General features: G+C 43.8%; 1 protein-coding gene across 1 annotated transcript; it reads right to left on the minus strand.

Annotated features, from left to right (window-relative positions):
* Positions 1 to 1,386: 1,386 nt before the first annotated feature.
* UBE2A (ubiquitin conjugating enzyme E2 A) lies at positions 1,387 to 9,944 on the minus strand. Its single transcript, XM_059385432.1, has 6 exons — positions 9,689 to 9,944; positions 9,450 to 9,530; positions 8,994 to 9,019; positions 3,192 to 3,281; positions 1,913 to 2,001; positions 1,387 to 1,629 (listed from the first exon to the last, which is right to left on the minus strand). The coding sequence occupies exons 1-6, from the start codon at positions 9,730 to 9,732 to the stop codon at positions 1,501 to 1,503; spliced, it is 459 nt and encodes a 152-aa protein (XP_059241415.1). The 5' UTR covers positions 9,733 to 9,944; the 3' UTR covers positions 1,387 to 1,500.
* Positions 9,945 to 15,418: the final 5,474 nt, after the last annotated feature.

Here is a 15,418-nt window from a genome sequence, read left to right on the forward strand (position 1 = left end):
CCCCCCCCCTTCCCAACACAGGCCTGATTGACCGTACTATGTGCTGAGGGAACTTTGTTCTATTTAACAGTTTTACATTCTGATTAAAACATTAAAAAAAGAACAAAGCATTAACGCTTATGACAAGAAAGAAGGTCCCCTCCAACAGTATTTACTCTTTTCCCTCTCCCAGCATGTGTATTTTTCTTTTATCATGTTTATTTCAAGGGGGAAAGTGAGTAGATATGAGATTCCAGTAAGTTAATACTAAAAGTTCATAGTGAGCTAAAATATAATTATACCTTGACTACAAAATTTTAAGGTTATTTTTATTTACAAGTTTTGAAAAATGTACATTTTTTACATGGGTTACTTGTGCAAAGTTAGATTTAGAAGAGTGACAAATGCACAAAAGGTGACAATGGAACATTAGACAAAACATGTACAAGCTTTGTCCCACACTGCTACTTAAAGGTACTGTCTATCTAAAGTATAAATAGCCAAAGAAAGATCACAAACGTGACTTCAAGGTTCTTATAAAACTGAAAGGGAAGACGAAACTAAAGCATGCAGCATTAACTCAGGATTTGAGTGGAAAATGGTTTGCCATAGATATGCTCCCTTCCTTGGGTTAATTAAAACTCTAAAAAAATGACGGGGGGGATTACAAGTTTATCTAGGGTGGCACTTGCTCCCTTAAAGATTAAAGGATCTCCCACCTTCCCTAGCTTAAAAATGAATGATTGTTTCCATTCCTCTGCTCCCACACCTCTTTAAAAAGCAAAAACCCCGAAGACTTCAGTATTCGGAAACTTAGCATGGGTGAGCCCAGTGAGTATCCTGCAAGGAGAGGGTGTGTCAGTTACAACTATTGCTGCGTTCCTTTGGCTGAGTCCTTTGACTTTTCCCTTGGTACCAGTAAAAAAAAAAAAAAAAAAAAAAAAAAAAAAAAAAAAAAAAAAAATCTTGTAATTCATTTTGGCTAGATCTTAGTATTATAGCATTTTTAGCCTCCATTGCTCTTTCAGAATGGGTGTTTATGTGGATTTGTTCCCCTGTTTTTCAGAGGCCGTATTCCAAACATTCACTTCTAAATCCAACGCAAGTGAAGGACCAGCCAGGATGAAACGCTTTAGCAATCCTTTTGTTAAAAATAACATCCCGGCCATCAAGCTATGCATAAGCACCACTTGTACAACAATTCACTTTAAAAGCTTAGTGTAGAGTACAGTAACACAATACCACCCTAAAGCTGGAGATGAGACGACAGAAAAGGGATGAAGCATTAGTGATTTCCGCACGTAACCCAGGTACAGTACATTTGATCTCGTAGAGGGTGTTTTCTGATGTTCAAGGAGAGGGGAGAAGGGGTAGGAAGAGCTCGCCAAGGGAAGATGGAAACGGCACGACAGCTATTTTGCTTTTAATAAAGTAATGTAATGACACTGAGGAATAGGAAGGTGACAAACACATCAATATATATTTTTCTTATGACCAGCCTCTTCTTTTGCTGCACCCGGGTCAACAGTCACGCCAGCTCTGTTCTACTATTGCAGAAACACGTTTCTCATATTCCCGCTTGTTCTCCTGGTACAGCTGAGCAGCCTGGCTGTTTGCTGGACTGTTGGGATTGGGCTCATCCAATAGGGACTATAGAGACAATTTGTAAAAGGTCAGTTCCTCAATGCAAAAAAAATTTAGATATATATATCTATATCATTCAACTGAATTGTCCTCAGTAACAACTAAAAGTTGATCTCTTAGCATACTAATCAAAGTAACATTAATCTGCTAGTAGCTAGGCAAATACATGTTTTCTGGGGGCAAGGGTCTTAATGACCTGCCCTTCACCTTAAGTTAGGACTTTCAGAAACAATTCAAGTACTAATAAAACATCTCAAAGGCCACAGTTATAACATCAAGGAAAATTCACCTGTATGGATGTTAAAATGGAAGACACATCATAAGTTGGACTCCAGCGGTTCTGAAGTATGTCCAGACATATACTACCATCTGCATAGACTGAGAGCACAGCGGAGGTATGTTAAATGTAGTAAAACCATTCCCATTTTTAACAACACAGTCAAAACAAACATAGTCAAGAATACTTTGTGAGGTTTAAAAAGATTCCCAAACTGCTTCTCAGTTATCTTCCTAAGAAGTGTCCTAATAATTTCTAGTGAAATAATCAAAGAATGTCAACTATTTAATTGATATAAAACTAGAAGCTATTTAGTGTTCTTTCTTCTGAAAAGACTGCCCTATTAACCAGGAAATCATACACGTTTTCCAACAGGGTCCCCAGCCATCCAGACAAGTGAGAAATTTATTCCACGAAATTTGCAAACTCTGTTATCTGAAATAACAAAAGATAGCTCAGAGTTCACAAGGTCTCATTTCGGCATGAAGATAAAAATATCTGATATCCCAGAAAATACTTTATTAACCTGAATAAAAAAGCAAGCTGTTCTAGGCTTACTACTAGCCAAAAAAGCAGAATGTACATCAGAATCACCCATGCTGCTTTTCCAAAACACCGGAGCCCTCAGCCACAGAATCTCCTATTGAGTAGGTCTGGAGCAGGGCCAAGGAATCTCTATTTTTAAAGTGTTCCACAGCAATTTTGATCCGCATCTAAAGTTGAAAACTATTGTTTTGAATAAACAGTTCTAGATGTCGTGAAAATAGTCACAACGCAAGACTACCCCAATCCAACATCAAAAGGGAACATCAAGAGCGTCCTCATTTTGGGGTAATAAGTAAATGATAAAGATCATCAAAACCAGGAGGCTCGCAGACCCCAAGCCAAGGCAGAGTACCTTCACTGCTCCCGTTCTAGGACTAGAGATCAGGACCGCAATGGACCATCATGAACAAGCAGTTTTCAGGAAACGGCAAGAGGCCTAAAGACACACTCAGGTACTAGGGACAAACACCTAAAAAACGTGGAGCACCACCCATAATTAACCATGTAGTTTAAAACAGTGCATTAACAGGGCACCTGGGTGGTTCAGTGAGTTAAAGCCTCTGCCTTCGACTCAGGTAGTGATCCCAGGGTCGTGGGATCAAGCCCCGAGTCAGGCTCTCTGCTCAGCGTGGAGCCTGCTTCCTCCTCTCTCTCTGCCTGCCTCTCTGCCTACTTGTGGTCTCTGTCTGTCAAATAAATAAATAAAATCTTAAAAAAAAACCAGTGCATTAAAAGTGATACTTGCCATTTGGATGAAACATCTTAGAAACAAATCTAACCGTAGGTGGCTTATTTGGATATTCTTCGGTGAATTCTATTGTAAGCTTAAATGTTCCTGTAGTTAGGAAGAAAGGTTTAAGAAACAGATTTATTGCTTTGTTCAGTAGTACTTTCTTTTTAATGCTACATTACATTTTTTCCAGTACTAAATGAAATAATGCAGATATAGGGTAGGGAGGAAAGAAAGGCCAGGTAAGAGACAAGGTAAAATCTCTGGGAACTGCTCTAAAAATAGACAGATAGTGTAAGAACCACCACCCAAAGGGAATTTGTTTTTTTGTTTTGCCATCATTCACCCCCAAACGTAAAAATACAGTCATTTTAAACTCAAAAGTACTGCCTACAGGATAACTTTAGCAACTGACCATTTTGAAGATATCCTTAAAATCGCAAGAAACTATAGAGCCTAAATTTGGCGCTCTTGCCTCAGAAGACTGAGACTTCAAAGGCCTATTTTAACCAGCCACCATCTTAAACTCTCCAGTGATTCTGACATGGGCTAGAGAGAACGAGAGTACACAGGTTCCAAAATCAATGCTAGAAATACAAGTCGATAACCAAATTATCTTTAAAAATGGAAGAGAATAACTATAAAAGCGTTCACTGGCTTTTTTTCATATAATAGCAACTCTATAATGAAAACATAATTGAATGTAAGCCAGAAAAAACCGTTAGAGTCTCTCTCAAAAATCCTTAAGTATGACTCACAAGGTACTTCACTATAAAATGAACTCAATTATTCACACTAATGGAGGGAATTAATGGCAGAAATAATTTCAAAATCACATTAGATTGCATTCATGTCTCCAGCAAATTTATCTTTCTCATGATGTTTGTTTAGGCTACTATTGAAATGAATTCATTTTCTCTGAATATGTGTCACCTCAGGTAGCAGGAGGCTCTGACGCATACTAGGTTATAGACTTATTTATAAGGAATGAACAAAGTGGATCTCATTCAAGAATTGCAGGATGCCCTGATTTAGGGAGACTGTTTCCTTCAAAATATTTTTAAAATTGGGTTTAACAAATCCAAGAAAACAATTGGGCAATTGTTTTTTCCTGACTGAAATCTCTTCAGGTAAACTTAAGGAATCACTGTCTGGTATAAGGTAATGAATGTTCCACTGTATTACTCTGGTCCGTTTATAAATTTATTCTAATACTATAGACCACACTTCAAGTCGAGCATACTTTGTTAGTGGTTCCTTCAGAGTAGGCATTTTCCTCCTTCCACCAATAGGTTTATCACCACAAAAGATAAAAAGACTACACTCAGTTGCTAGATCCCTTACATAACAATGCCAAAGTTTGTCTCCTACCAGTAAACTCACAGGAAACAATCTGCTAACAGAGTTGTCCCAAGTATGATGAATGTTCCAAAGTTTCAGAATAATTTAGAGTACAACACAGAGACATATTCCCCAAACTACTGTTACTCCTTAAACTGTGTGAAAGCCAGATCTGAAGATATTGTATATTAACACTAAGGGCAAAAAGTGAAATATTTTGGAATGGAGAAACATACTGTAGTCTATGAGAACCTACTTTACCTTATTACCACCTGGTCATAAATCTTCCTACTTTTGAGGAAGAGACATTGCTTCTTCCTTTTCAGTACCACTGATATTATAATACGCAGGAAAAAGTGCGAATGAGTGTTAACTCTGAGCTTCCTTATGCATCTCAAGTATAAACACATTTGGCTCAATGTTGAAATCTGATTAAATTATAGGTAAGAGATTTCTCATCGTGGAATTGCTCTAAAAGTGGGCAGATTTAACAGCACACAGGTACTAGGTCCCAGGTACTTTAAATTAAGACCATCATTATATATGATGTCCAAGAGCGGTAAAGCAACACAAGACAGGCCTAAGTGGAAATGGTAGAGCATATCAGGGAAGAGCGCAGCCTTGCAGTCAGACCTAGTTATGAGACCTTGAGGAAGCCACCTGACCTGACTAAACCTCAAGTTCCTCATCTGTAAAATGGGGTTAGTGATAATACCTACCACATTACATTGTGAGGTTTAAATGATTGACATGTGCACAGTGTCACAAAGTAAGCATTCTACAAGGTGTCGCTGGGTGGCTCAGTCGCTGGGCGTCTGCCTTTGGCTCAGGTCATGATCCCAGGGTCCCGGGATTGAGCCCCACATCGGGATCCCTGCTCGGCGGGAAGCCTGCTTCTTCCTCTCCCACTGCTCCTGCCTGCGTTCCCTCTCTGTGTCTCTTTTTGTCAAATAAATAAAATCTTTAAAAAAAATAAGTGTTCCATAAATATGGTAGCTATAATAATTCCAACATTTCACATCCCTAGACCCAACCGAAGGAGGCAAAGACCAAACATCCCAATTTGACTATCAGTACGAAATATACAATTAATCAGTTTAAATATTAAATATTACTTTCTTTCTGACCTACATGAAATGCTCAAAGCTGAATTCAAGTGGAGTATGTAGGCTGGTGGCTCTCGAAACCCTTGACTTGAACTTTCTGCCTAATACTTGCCCAGAAGTTTAACACTAGCTACACCAAATAAGTTAATCAAGTCTTTTCAAACAGCTCGCTTACTATCTTGAGAAGCGAAACAACCTGCTTATGTCTACCTGAATATAAATTAGGAACTTACCCCAAATCTTATTGCAAATACGTACTTATGAGACTGACGTGCTGCCTACTGCGCTAAAGAGGCAGGTGCAAATACGTATTTAAAAGGGGACAGTTCACACTTTCAGCCACATTATACTACTGGAACCTTTTTAATACAAGCCTCAATGCAATTTCTGAGATCCAAAACAAACATTAAGGAAATTTAAAGTCCTAGAATATTATGCAATTGAGAGTAGTGCTTATCCTCTCGATATTTAGAAGGTTAGGCTTTAAAATAACGGAAGACGTAAGCCTCGCCATTGTACACACAACCAGTACTGCTTTTGTTCATCTTCCTGACGAGGCCAAAACATCATAAGGGAAGTATCAATTAATCCATCTAAACAGGGGACTGGGAAAAGTACATGTGTTCAATGGCAATGGTATGGCGACAGGGAGCGATATGGTTGGATCAGAGAGTATATGTTCTGCTAAAGACATTCACAAATTCAAATTTTTGAAAATATTGTGTCAGCCAAAGAAAACATCTGTGTGTTTTCTGCCATTTGGCCACCAGCTTGTGACCCCGGAGGAGAAAACAAAGTATGTGCACCTAAACAAAATTTCTTTGATGAATGGAAATTCTGATTTTTTAGATAATAACCCAAATACTCTTCATAGAATGTATTTACCTTAAGAACACCCCCAGTGGTTTCTAAGTAATTTTTAACACACTTAAAACCAAACTCCCACAAAAAGCAAATACTAGTATCGTACTGTGTGTATTGACAATTTTTAGATGATGTGATGGAGAATATTTTATTCCATAGTCTTTGTATTCAGCATACATGCCAAGATATTTTGATGAGGAAGCATTGCCCCCCAGTGTTTTGTGTGGTAGTGTAAGTTCTTGAGAACATTTTCCTCTTACTTTATGTGTGTAAAATTAAATCAAAATACCCTCAAGAGTTCCTTTTCTCAAGTCTTTCTCTTTAACTGGGGCCTGGCTGTTCCAGAAATGTCCATCACAAATGATTTACAAAGCAACAGCAAAAGTAGTTTTGGGGCTGTTGATTGAGGTGATACATTGGAAATAGCAAAATCAATTATGCCACTTGTTCCTAGTCAGTCTTTTCTAGTAAATTCCCTAACTGTAAATAAAGGGTATTAAAAAATGGTCAAAATTTTTTGGGGAGCCACAGCCTATGTTCTAGACACCTGAGGAAGCATCCACAGACAGCAGACCGTTCAAGAGAATGAATCAGAGAAGGGTATTGTCATTTAGCTTGAGTAGTTCCTTTCAGCAATGCCGGTATGAAGACACACATCATCAAAAATAGAACCAGTGATGTCAACGGGGAAGATCCAGGTAGATAATGGATTCCTTAAGTACCTTCTCAATTCATACCACTTAAAATGAGTGAAGCACCCTTGAAATATTTAAGTAGCCAATCCTCCAGCAAAGCAATGCAGTCTTAATAAAGCTGTGCCCGGCATAAAGCTGTCCAAGTGAAGTCAGGAGGAAAAGAAGAAGCCAATGAAAATAAAGCCTGCCAGAGCTAAAGCAAATACACAGTTAATCTGCACACAATGCTTCGGTATAAAGAACTAGCACCAATCTAGGAGAGGGAAATGAAGTTGAGCTAGCTCTTGCCACGGATCAGTTCAAATGATTTACTGCACCAAAGTGGTATGCCTTTAGCATCACTCCCTGCTGCCGTTTCTTTTTATTGCAGCACTGAAGAGCAGTGACATTTACCCAGGGGGTGGAGACAGGGAGGAAACTGAAAGTATTCAGGTGACTGTCCACAGTCTCCTAGGGAAATCTGAGTATTTGAGACAAATTGGAGAGCTGGCTGACACTGCCCTCCCACATCGCATCTTGCAGACCGGTAACAGCAGAAAGCAATCCGACTCGGCAATACAGGTATATACTTAGTACTTTGCAAAAGTGTTTTCATTCCCCGCTCCAGACAGAGTTCTATGTATGTGTGTATTTGTGTGTGTGCAGGTGTGTGCGTGTGTGTGTGTGTGTGTGTGTGTCAAACACTGAGTAAAGAAAGATGGTCATTGAAAAAAGTAAAGATGCTTTTCTTTTTCAAATACCTCAAATATTAAAGATGTCGATCAGAAGTTCAAATACTTTTAATTGTGTTTTAAATGTATTAAGCATTCCAAAAACAACTATACACACATGCACACAACTGAACGCACATAAAACTATATCAATATCAATTTCCTGGTTGTGATATTGTAGTACAGTCATTCAAGATGTTACCAAAGGGGTGGGGGAATGGGTGAAAGGTATACAAGGTGTCTCTGTATTATTATTATTAATTATAACCACATACGAATCTGTAATTGTCTCAAAATAGAAAGTTTAAAAAAAAAACTGAAAAAGCAAGTAACGTGTTTTTAAAAGTCAAACTTAAATCCATTAAAAATCCTGTACCTATAGGTACACATACTACCTTCGAGTAGGCTGGAACCTGTCAAGACAGTACATTAAGGTTCTCCTTAATTCTGAAACTGCTTTGAGAATACTGACCATAAAGTCTTGATAAAAGCACACTGAAAACTCATTTAAAAATAAGAAACAAAGTTATAGTCAAGCTGGCCATTAAAGGTGCCATTAAAGACCATCTTAGAACCATGAGGCTGATAGGCATTCAACACCAGATTGTAGCAACCAGATAGTTCTATGTAAGGGACTCTCTCGCACCCATCCAACTACTAACAGATACACGTTAAGCACCTGCTGAACACAGTTCCTGCCCCTGCGGTAGAATTCTGAACCAGGTGGTCTCTAGGGTCTCTGAGTCTATCAGAAAGTGTCTGGGTTGATACTAAGTCAGTAACTTGACAGGGTGCTGAACCCAGCAGGAACACAGCCCAAACCTCAAGAACCCTTAACATCAGTGTTATGATGCTCCTTGTAAAAAGTGATCACCTTACCCCATTTTCTCTTTTTTAAAGAAGCAAGCAAGAAAAAGGGTGCAGTTCTAGTCAAGCAGACAATGGCCAGAACCACCTGCCACATATGGGAGTCCACTGAAGCCTGTAGCAGGCTGAGGCTAGGGAGAAGCGGATTCTTAAGTAGGAGGCACTTCCAGGATGACTGGGAACCCTCTCCCCCAGATGCTCAGGCTCCTGAAAGGTGGGTAAAGAAACTCTTACCATCCTCAAACGGGGTCCCTTCAGGCCTGCAACACACACAGAAAGAGAGAGAGACAGTCAGTTCCCGCTTCAGGGGCTCCCCTCTCCCTTAAGGGGTTCACCTTAAGACACATGGCTATTCCCAGCTCTGCCAACTCTACCTCTGCTAAACCACCGCTTCCTGGGTCCGAGAGCCAGTACACATGGGTGTCTGGGGCTCCGAACGCCGGCGCAGGCCGCCGCGCCTAACCGCCACCACTCCCCGCTCCGCCCCCCTCAGAACCCCAAACGGTTCCCCTGGCAGCGGGAACCGAGCTAATCGAGGCACAGGCTCCGGGGAGGCGCCTAGGCCCAGGCGGACCCAAACATTCCACCTTTGCCTTTCCGTCCCCGCCGGGGGGCCGGTCCCCGACGGCAGGCCGGGCCGGCTCTAGTACCCCCCCCACCTCCCGGCACCTCCCCGTAACGCAGACTCACCCGAAAATGACCGCGTTCCAAACCATTATGTTGTTCTCGGACGGAGCCCCGCTGACTCCCGCCGGAGGATCCTCCTGCAACCTTCAGGGGAACAGACAGGGGCCCCGCGGTCCGGCACCCGCGTCCGCTCCGGGCCGCCCCCCCGCCGCCCCCGGCCCGCCCCGGGACCCGCCCTGCGCCCCGCCTGGCAGCTCCCCCCTCCCCGCCCGCCCCGGCCTCGGCGGTCCCCGTCGCTTTACCTCTTGAAGTCCCTCATGAGGCGCCGCCGAGCCGGGGTGGACATATCTCTAGCGGGGTCAGGGGTGGGGCATACACCGAGGTCTCGGGTCCCGGCGGACGCTGAAGAGGCCGAGGAGGCTGAAGGAGCTGAAGCGGACGCCGAGGGAGCGCCCAGAGGAACGGCACTGCCCCTCCGAAGTCGAGGGTCGGTCTGGCGCCGACTAAGCACCACCCCGGAGTAGACGGGGGCTGAACCAACCTGGAAAGAGAGGGGGGAGTGGAACGCCGAACGCCGTACGCCGGACAGGCTGGACCAAGGCCGGGGGGGGGGGGGGGCGGCCGGGAAAGTTGCTTAGGTCATTAAACCCCAGCGGGAGGCGGGGAGCGCCGGGCCCGTGCGGGACTGAGAGGCACGCGGCCCACCGGGCGGAAGCCTGTAATTCACTAGGAATTAGTGCGGGAATGGGGTCCGTCTCCACCTGCCCAGGCTAAGACGAACCCTGGGAGGCTTCTTCCTATTTTCTTTTTCTATCCTTTTTTTTTTTTTTTCTTTTTTGGAAATCAGATCACTTATGACAGTGCGCACTGTGGCTGGGGACGACGGGCGACGGTACGGGGTGGCGGGGGTGAGGGAGAAGAGGATGGGAGTCCCTAAGTAGAAGGGAGGAGGAGACAGTGGGTGGAGGCACATCTGGTTCTCGGGAAGCGGGAACTCTAGGGACCCGGGAGGCTAGGGAGGAGAGTGTGTGACTGGTTCAAATCACTGAAAATCAAAAGAATAAATCGGCCTTGGCTACGACAAGAAGCTTGTGGGTCCCTCGTCTGTGAGATGAGCGTGCGGGATTCTGGTCCCAATGTTAGGCCAGTGATCACCCCCAAGCAGGATAAAATGGTGGTGTGTGTCCTGGGGGAGGGAATGAGATCTTAAGGCAAGCACAATGAGGTTTTAGCTCTGGGCACTCACAATTTGGCTCTGGAACCACATTTCCCCTTGGCAGTTCAACAAGCCAAGCGGCTACTATATATTCGGAAGAGTCCAAGGTATGAGAATATCCGACTGCGGAGAATTGGGAGGGCAGAGAGTCTGAAGCAAAAGTAACGGTAAGATGCACGGGAAAAAGCAGCAGGTTGCAGAGAAGAGTCACAGTTAGTATGTGGACCTGCAAAAGCAATAATAGTTTAAAAGAATAATTTGTAAAGGTCAACCCCAAATAACTTAGAAGGTAAAACAAAACAAAACACTCATTTTAAGAATTTATGAAAATATGAGAAAGGTAAGTTTGGATTAAGTCATAGAGACTTGGAACGTCAAGCTAACGATTTATTTGGAAGGTGGTGCATAGTTAGAGCCCTGCAAGTCAGAGATGGGTCCCAGGAGAGCAGCTAGGAGACACTTGGAGTAGTCTAGGTGAGAAACATTGAACTAGGCAGTGACAACAAAAATGGAGAGGGTGGGATGAATGGGGAGGACTTGGCAACAGATTGAACTTGGAGGCAAGAGAGAGGAAGGAGTCAACAATGGCTGGAGTTCTCAGCCCGAGATAATGAGGGCTTTGAAGGTGCCATGAACAGAACTCCGGAACAGAGTGGAGAAAGGGGTGCTTTGGGGATAGGAAGTTTGGGAGCTTACTGAGTGCGCGGGACTGCTGAGACATCCGAGCAAAGATGTCCATAAGATATCAGATTTGCTTAAATTTGTTTCTAAGGTGGGAGGCAGGAGACACTTGACAATGGGGGTGATTCTAGCCGCTGCTTAATAGCAGGTACGTTCATGGGCAAGGATTTTGGCTCCCATTGACTCCAACATATCAGGGGTTAAGGCAAGTCTCCCTGATAGCATCACATTGTCACTGTAGTGGGCAGGGGTACAAAAATAAGTTTAAAATCTCCTTTTCCTTTCATTCAGTAACTGGCAGTCTGCTAATACACACATGCAATCTACAAAAGCAAGTGCCTTTGTTTTCCATTGCTGCTTAAGGAACGACCACAAGCTGTAGGCCAGGTTCAGTGCCTTGCAGTTCTAAGGACTGAACCACCTCCCCCATCCCCCCGCCATTTGTTCACTGGCTGCCGGCCAGGGGCCATTCTCAGGTCCTAGAGGTCATCCACATTCCTTGCCACATGGCTTGCTTCACTTTTAAGCCAGCAACAGAGAACTTCTCCCCCATGAAATCCTCCTCACACTTGAAATCTTTCTTCAGGAAGACCCCAGTTCACTTTAAGGGCTTATCTGATGAGGTCAGGCCCACCCTGGGTAACACCCCCCCCCCCATCCTCGGATCTGGGCCCTTAATCACATCTGCAAAACTCTCTCACAGCAGAACCTAGATGAGTGTTTGATTGAAAAATTGGGAGAAGGTGTGTGTACATCCATGGCCAGGGATCTTCAGCTTCTTCCTCCCTCCCTCTCCTTTCTTGCAGCGGCAAGAAATGTAGCAGAGGCGCGTGAATCTATAAAGGCCGAGGGGCTGCACAGCAGAGGAAACCCTCTGTCTGGTAGGGGTTAGAACAAGCTTCCTGGACTGGGTCTGTTTCAGTTTTGTTTTAACAGAAGTGACGGCAGGGAGAGACATCCCCAGGAGAGAAGTCAAGCAGTTTCTACAAGGGCCACAGTGTGAAGGAGCATGTGCTAATGGGGGATGATGAGACCCCTCCTTGGAAAAGTGAGGGGGACAGAAGCTGGTTAGATGCCCTCAAACGCAAGGATGAGGGCTTAGGCTCGAAAAGCAGCTTTTGGAGGTTTTCCAGGTCTAGCTCACATAGAGGCTGAGAAGCTGCATCTACCATCCTGGAGAGCCGGGAAGGGGCTGAGATGGGAAGCTCCTGCCGCTGGACAAATGTGTCCGAGACTCACTGAAAGCCAGAGATGTAGCTGAGTTTGTGGTGGGTTTGTTGATTTTCTGAAATTCCTTTGCCCTAGCTCATGAGTCGTTCTCTGACTGTCTAATCCAGAAACCTCGGGGACACGAACCACAGCAGTTTGGAAGCCCTGTGGCACCAGGGGATGGGGAGGGCATGCCCTTGACTGCACAGTGGAGTCACACGGCAGAAACACTGTGCCGCCACATTCCTCACCAGAAGCAGTGTTGTCACAGCGAGCAGCAAGACAGAAGCTTGTCCTCTAGCAGATGATTATCAGGCTAGAACATGCTAACTATAGCATAGTCTACCAAGCATTCTTTCCATCCCCTTTTCACCTTGACGTCTTGGAGAAATACCCTGCACCCAGCCAAGCACTATGCCCCTCCCCCAAAGCAGGGGTCCAGAATAGAAGCCCTTTTCAGTGAAAAGAAAAGCGTATTAGCAATGCAGCTGCCGGAGAGATAAAAAAGTTCCAAACCATCCCCAGGGAAGGACTTTAGAATTTTCCTAAAAGGGAGGACCATAGCGTCCGGGAATAATCCATGACTAGGGGAGTGGGATTTCATTCATGAGGCTTTCAAAATGCAGACTGGATTGTGATTTTCCGGAACTATTTTGGGTTGGGGAGAGAGAGAGAGACTGAATAAACTATCATTTCCTGCCTTATGAGGCTGTGAGTTTGTATTTCTGTTAGCCAGAGAAGGCAAGGAATTTTATTTTCCTATGGTTCCTGTTTCTACCAGTAACAGTACAAATGCCAACCGAGAAATAACAGAGTATAAAACCTCAAGGTCTTTCTTGACTCCAGTAGCCTCAGAAGACAAGCCAAGAGAATTGCTCATAGGAAACAACAGTTGTCACAATGTGTATTCTTGGCGGAAACAGTAGTGGTGTGTTTTGCATCTATAAACTCTAGGCTATAGGGAGAGAAAGAGGGAGAAAAGGTGTAGTGAAGTTTAGGAAAGTGGGGGGACATTAGGGCCGTGAACATAGACACTACCTGCTAAGTTGCAGAATCAAGAACAAACATGTGGCAGGTGGGCTGAAACACGCAGGCGCACCTTCCCCAGGATCTTCTGGTCCTCATCTCTGGAATTTGTGCATATATTGCCTTAAACGGCAAAAGGGACTTCACTGATGTAGTTAAATAAAGAATCTCGAGTTGGGGAGATTATCCAGGATAAAACCAGTGGGCCTGATGTAATCACATGAGTCCTTAGGAGAGGGAAGAAAGTCTGAATTCAGAGAGAACTTCATGTGACCATGAAAACAGAGATTGGAGCGATACTGCCACCAGCCAAGGAGCCAAGGGATGCTGGTAGCTTCTAGATGCTGCATGGGGCAAAATGGGTTTTCCCCTGGAGCTTCTAGGAGCAACCAGCCCTGCTGACATCCTGACTTTAAAACAGCAAGATTGATTTGGGACTTCTGATCTCCAGAACTGTAAGATAATCAATTTGGGTTTTCCTAAGCCACTAAGACTGTGGTAGCACATTACAACAGCAACAGAAAATGAATACACATGGTTTCAACCCCGGGTATAGGAATTCAATCAAACTGGCCGTAGCCACCAGCAAACCACAGCCAAATCCAGCCTGTCATCTTTTCTCCCAGGGCTTGCAAGCCCAAGTGATTTTCTATATTTTTAAATGGTTGCAAAAGTCAAAAGAAGAACATTTTATAATATTTCATGTGTGAGGGTAATGTGAGGATAATATGAAATTCAGATTTTCAACATCCCTGAATAAAGTTTCACTGGGACACAGCCACGCTATTTCTTTTTTTTTTTTTTTTAAGTTTTTATTTTTTTATTTGACACAGAGAGAGAGAGATCACAAGTAGGCAGAGCAGCAGGCAGAGAGCGGGGTGGGGGGTGGAAACAGGCTCCCCGCTGAGCAGAGAGCCCGATGCGGGGCTCCATCCTAGGACCCTGAGACTACGACCTGAGCTGAAGGCAGAGGCTTAACCCACTGAGCCACCCAGGTGCCCCAGCCATGCTATTTCTTTTCTAAGATTTTATTTGACAGAGACAGCGAGAGAGGGAACACGAGCGATGGGAACTGGAGAGGGAAAAGCAGGCTCCATGCCGATCCCATGATCTGGGGATCATGACCTGAGCTGAAGGCAGAAGCTTATCAACCGAGTCACCCAGGTGCCTGTAGCCATGTTATTTCAAGCCTGTATTGTCTATGGCTGCTCTTGTGCTCCCGGAGCAGAGTCGAGGAGCTGTGACAGAGACTGTATGTGGCGTCATGATGTGGTTCTAACTCGTCAGCATGTTGAATGCCATGTGTATCACCAGATTATGGCATTTCAGGTTTTTTTTTTAATTACACGTGCATACCCATGGTGTCAGAAAAAGAAAACAAAAAGGGTTTTGAATGTCATGCTTTTAAGGCACAGTGGAATGTAGATTACCTGGTTATCACATTAGATGTCAAAGCCCAATGTTTATTACACAATGACCCTGTAGTGTTGCTAAAAGAATCCAGTACACAACAACATTACCAAAAATAAGTGCTCATTGAAATGATCCTGACTCCCAGGAAAGCAGTGGTTAGAAAAACTAGAAAGTTTTAAATGGAATATTTTATCATAGCAAAAATCCTTCACAAAAATAAAAATATGAAAATGAGGCTGCAGCCACAGTAATTTTCTGAGTGGTTCATTTGTTAGGCAAGCAAGGAAAGCCATCTACTGATGATGAGTTAATTAAATCGTGTTTGATTGCCGAAGCCAAAGAAATGAGTTCAGGGAAAATAAACTTTTCAAAGGCTATTAACCTTATGGCAAGAATAGTGGCTCAAGGGCGCCTGGGTGGCTCAGTGGGTTAAGCCGCTGCCTTCGGCTCAGGTCATGATCTCAGGGTCCTGGGATCGAGTCCCGCA

This window comes from Mustela nigripes, chromosome X (genome assembly GCF_022355385.1).
Source record: "Mustela nigripes isolate SB6536 chromosome X, MUSNIG.SB6536, whole genome shotgun sequence".
In the NCBI taxonomy this organism is placed as follows: Eukaryota; Metazoa; Chordata; class Mammalia; order Carnivora; family Mustelidae; genus Mustela; species Mustela nigripes.

Bases quoted from the DNA above. Each gene is read 5' to 3' on its own strand.
- UBE2A (XM_059385432.1), bottom strand. From the start codon at position 9,732: ATGTCCACCCCGGCTCGGCGGCGCCTCATGAGGGACTTCAAGAG. The intron at 3,282-8,993 runs GTAAGAGTTTCT...TCCTAACTACAG, and splicing joins AGGGACCCCGTTTGAGGATG to GAACATTTAAGCTTACAATA. The intron at 2,002-3,191 runs GCAAGTATCACT...CTGTGCTCTCAG, and splicing joins TAAGATGTTTCATCCAAATG to TCTATGCAGATGGTAGTATA.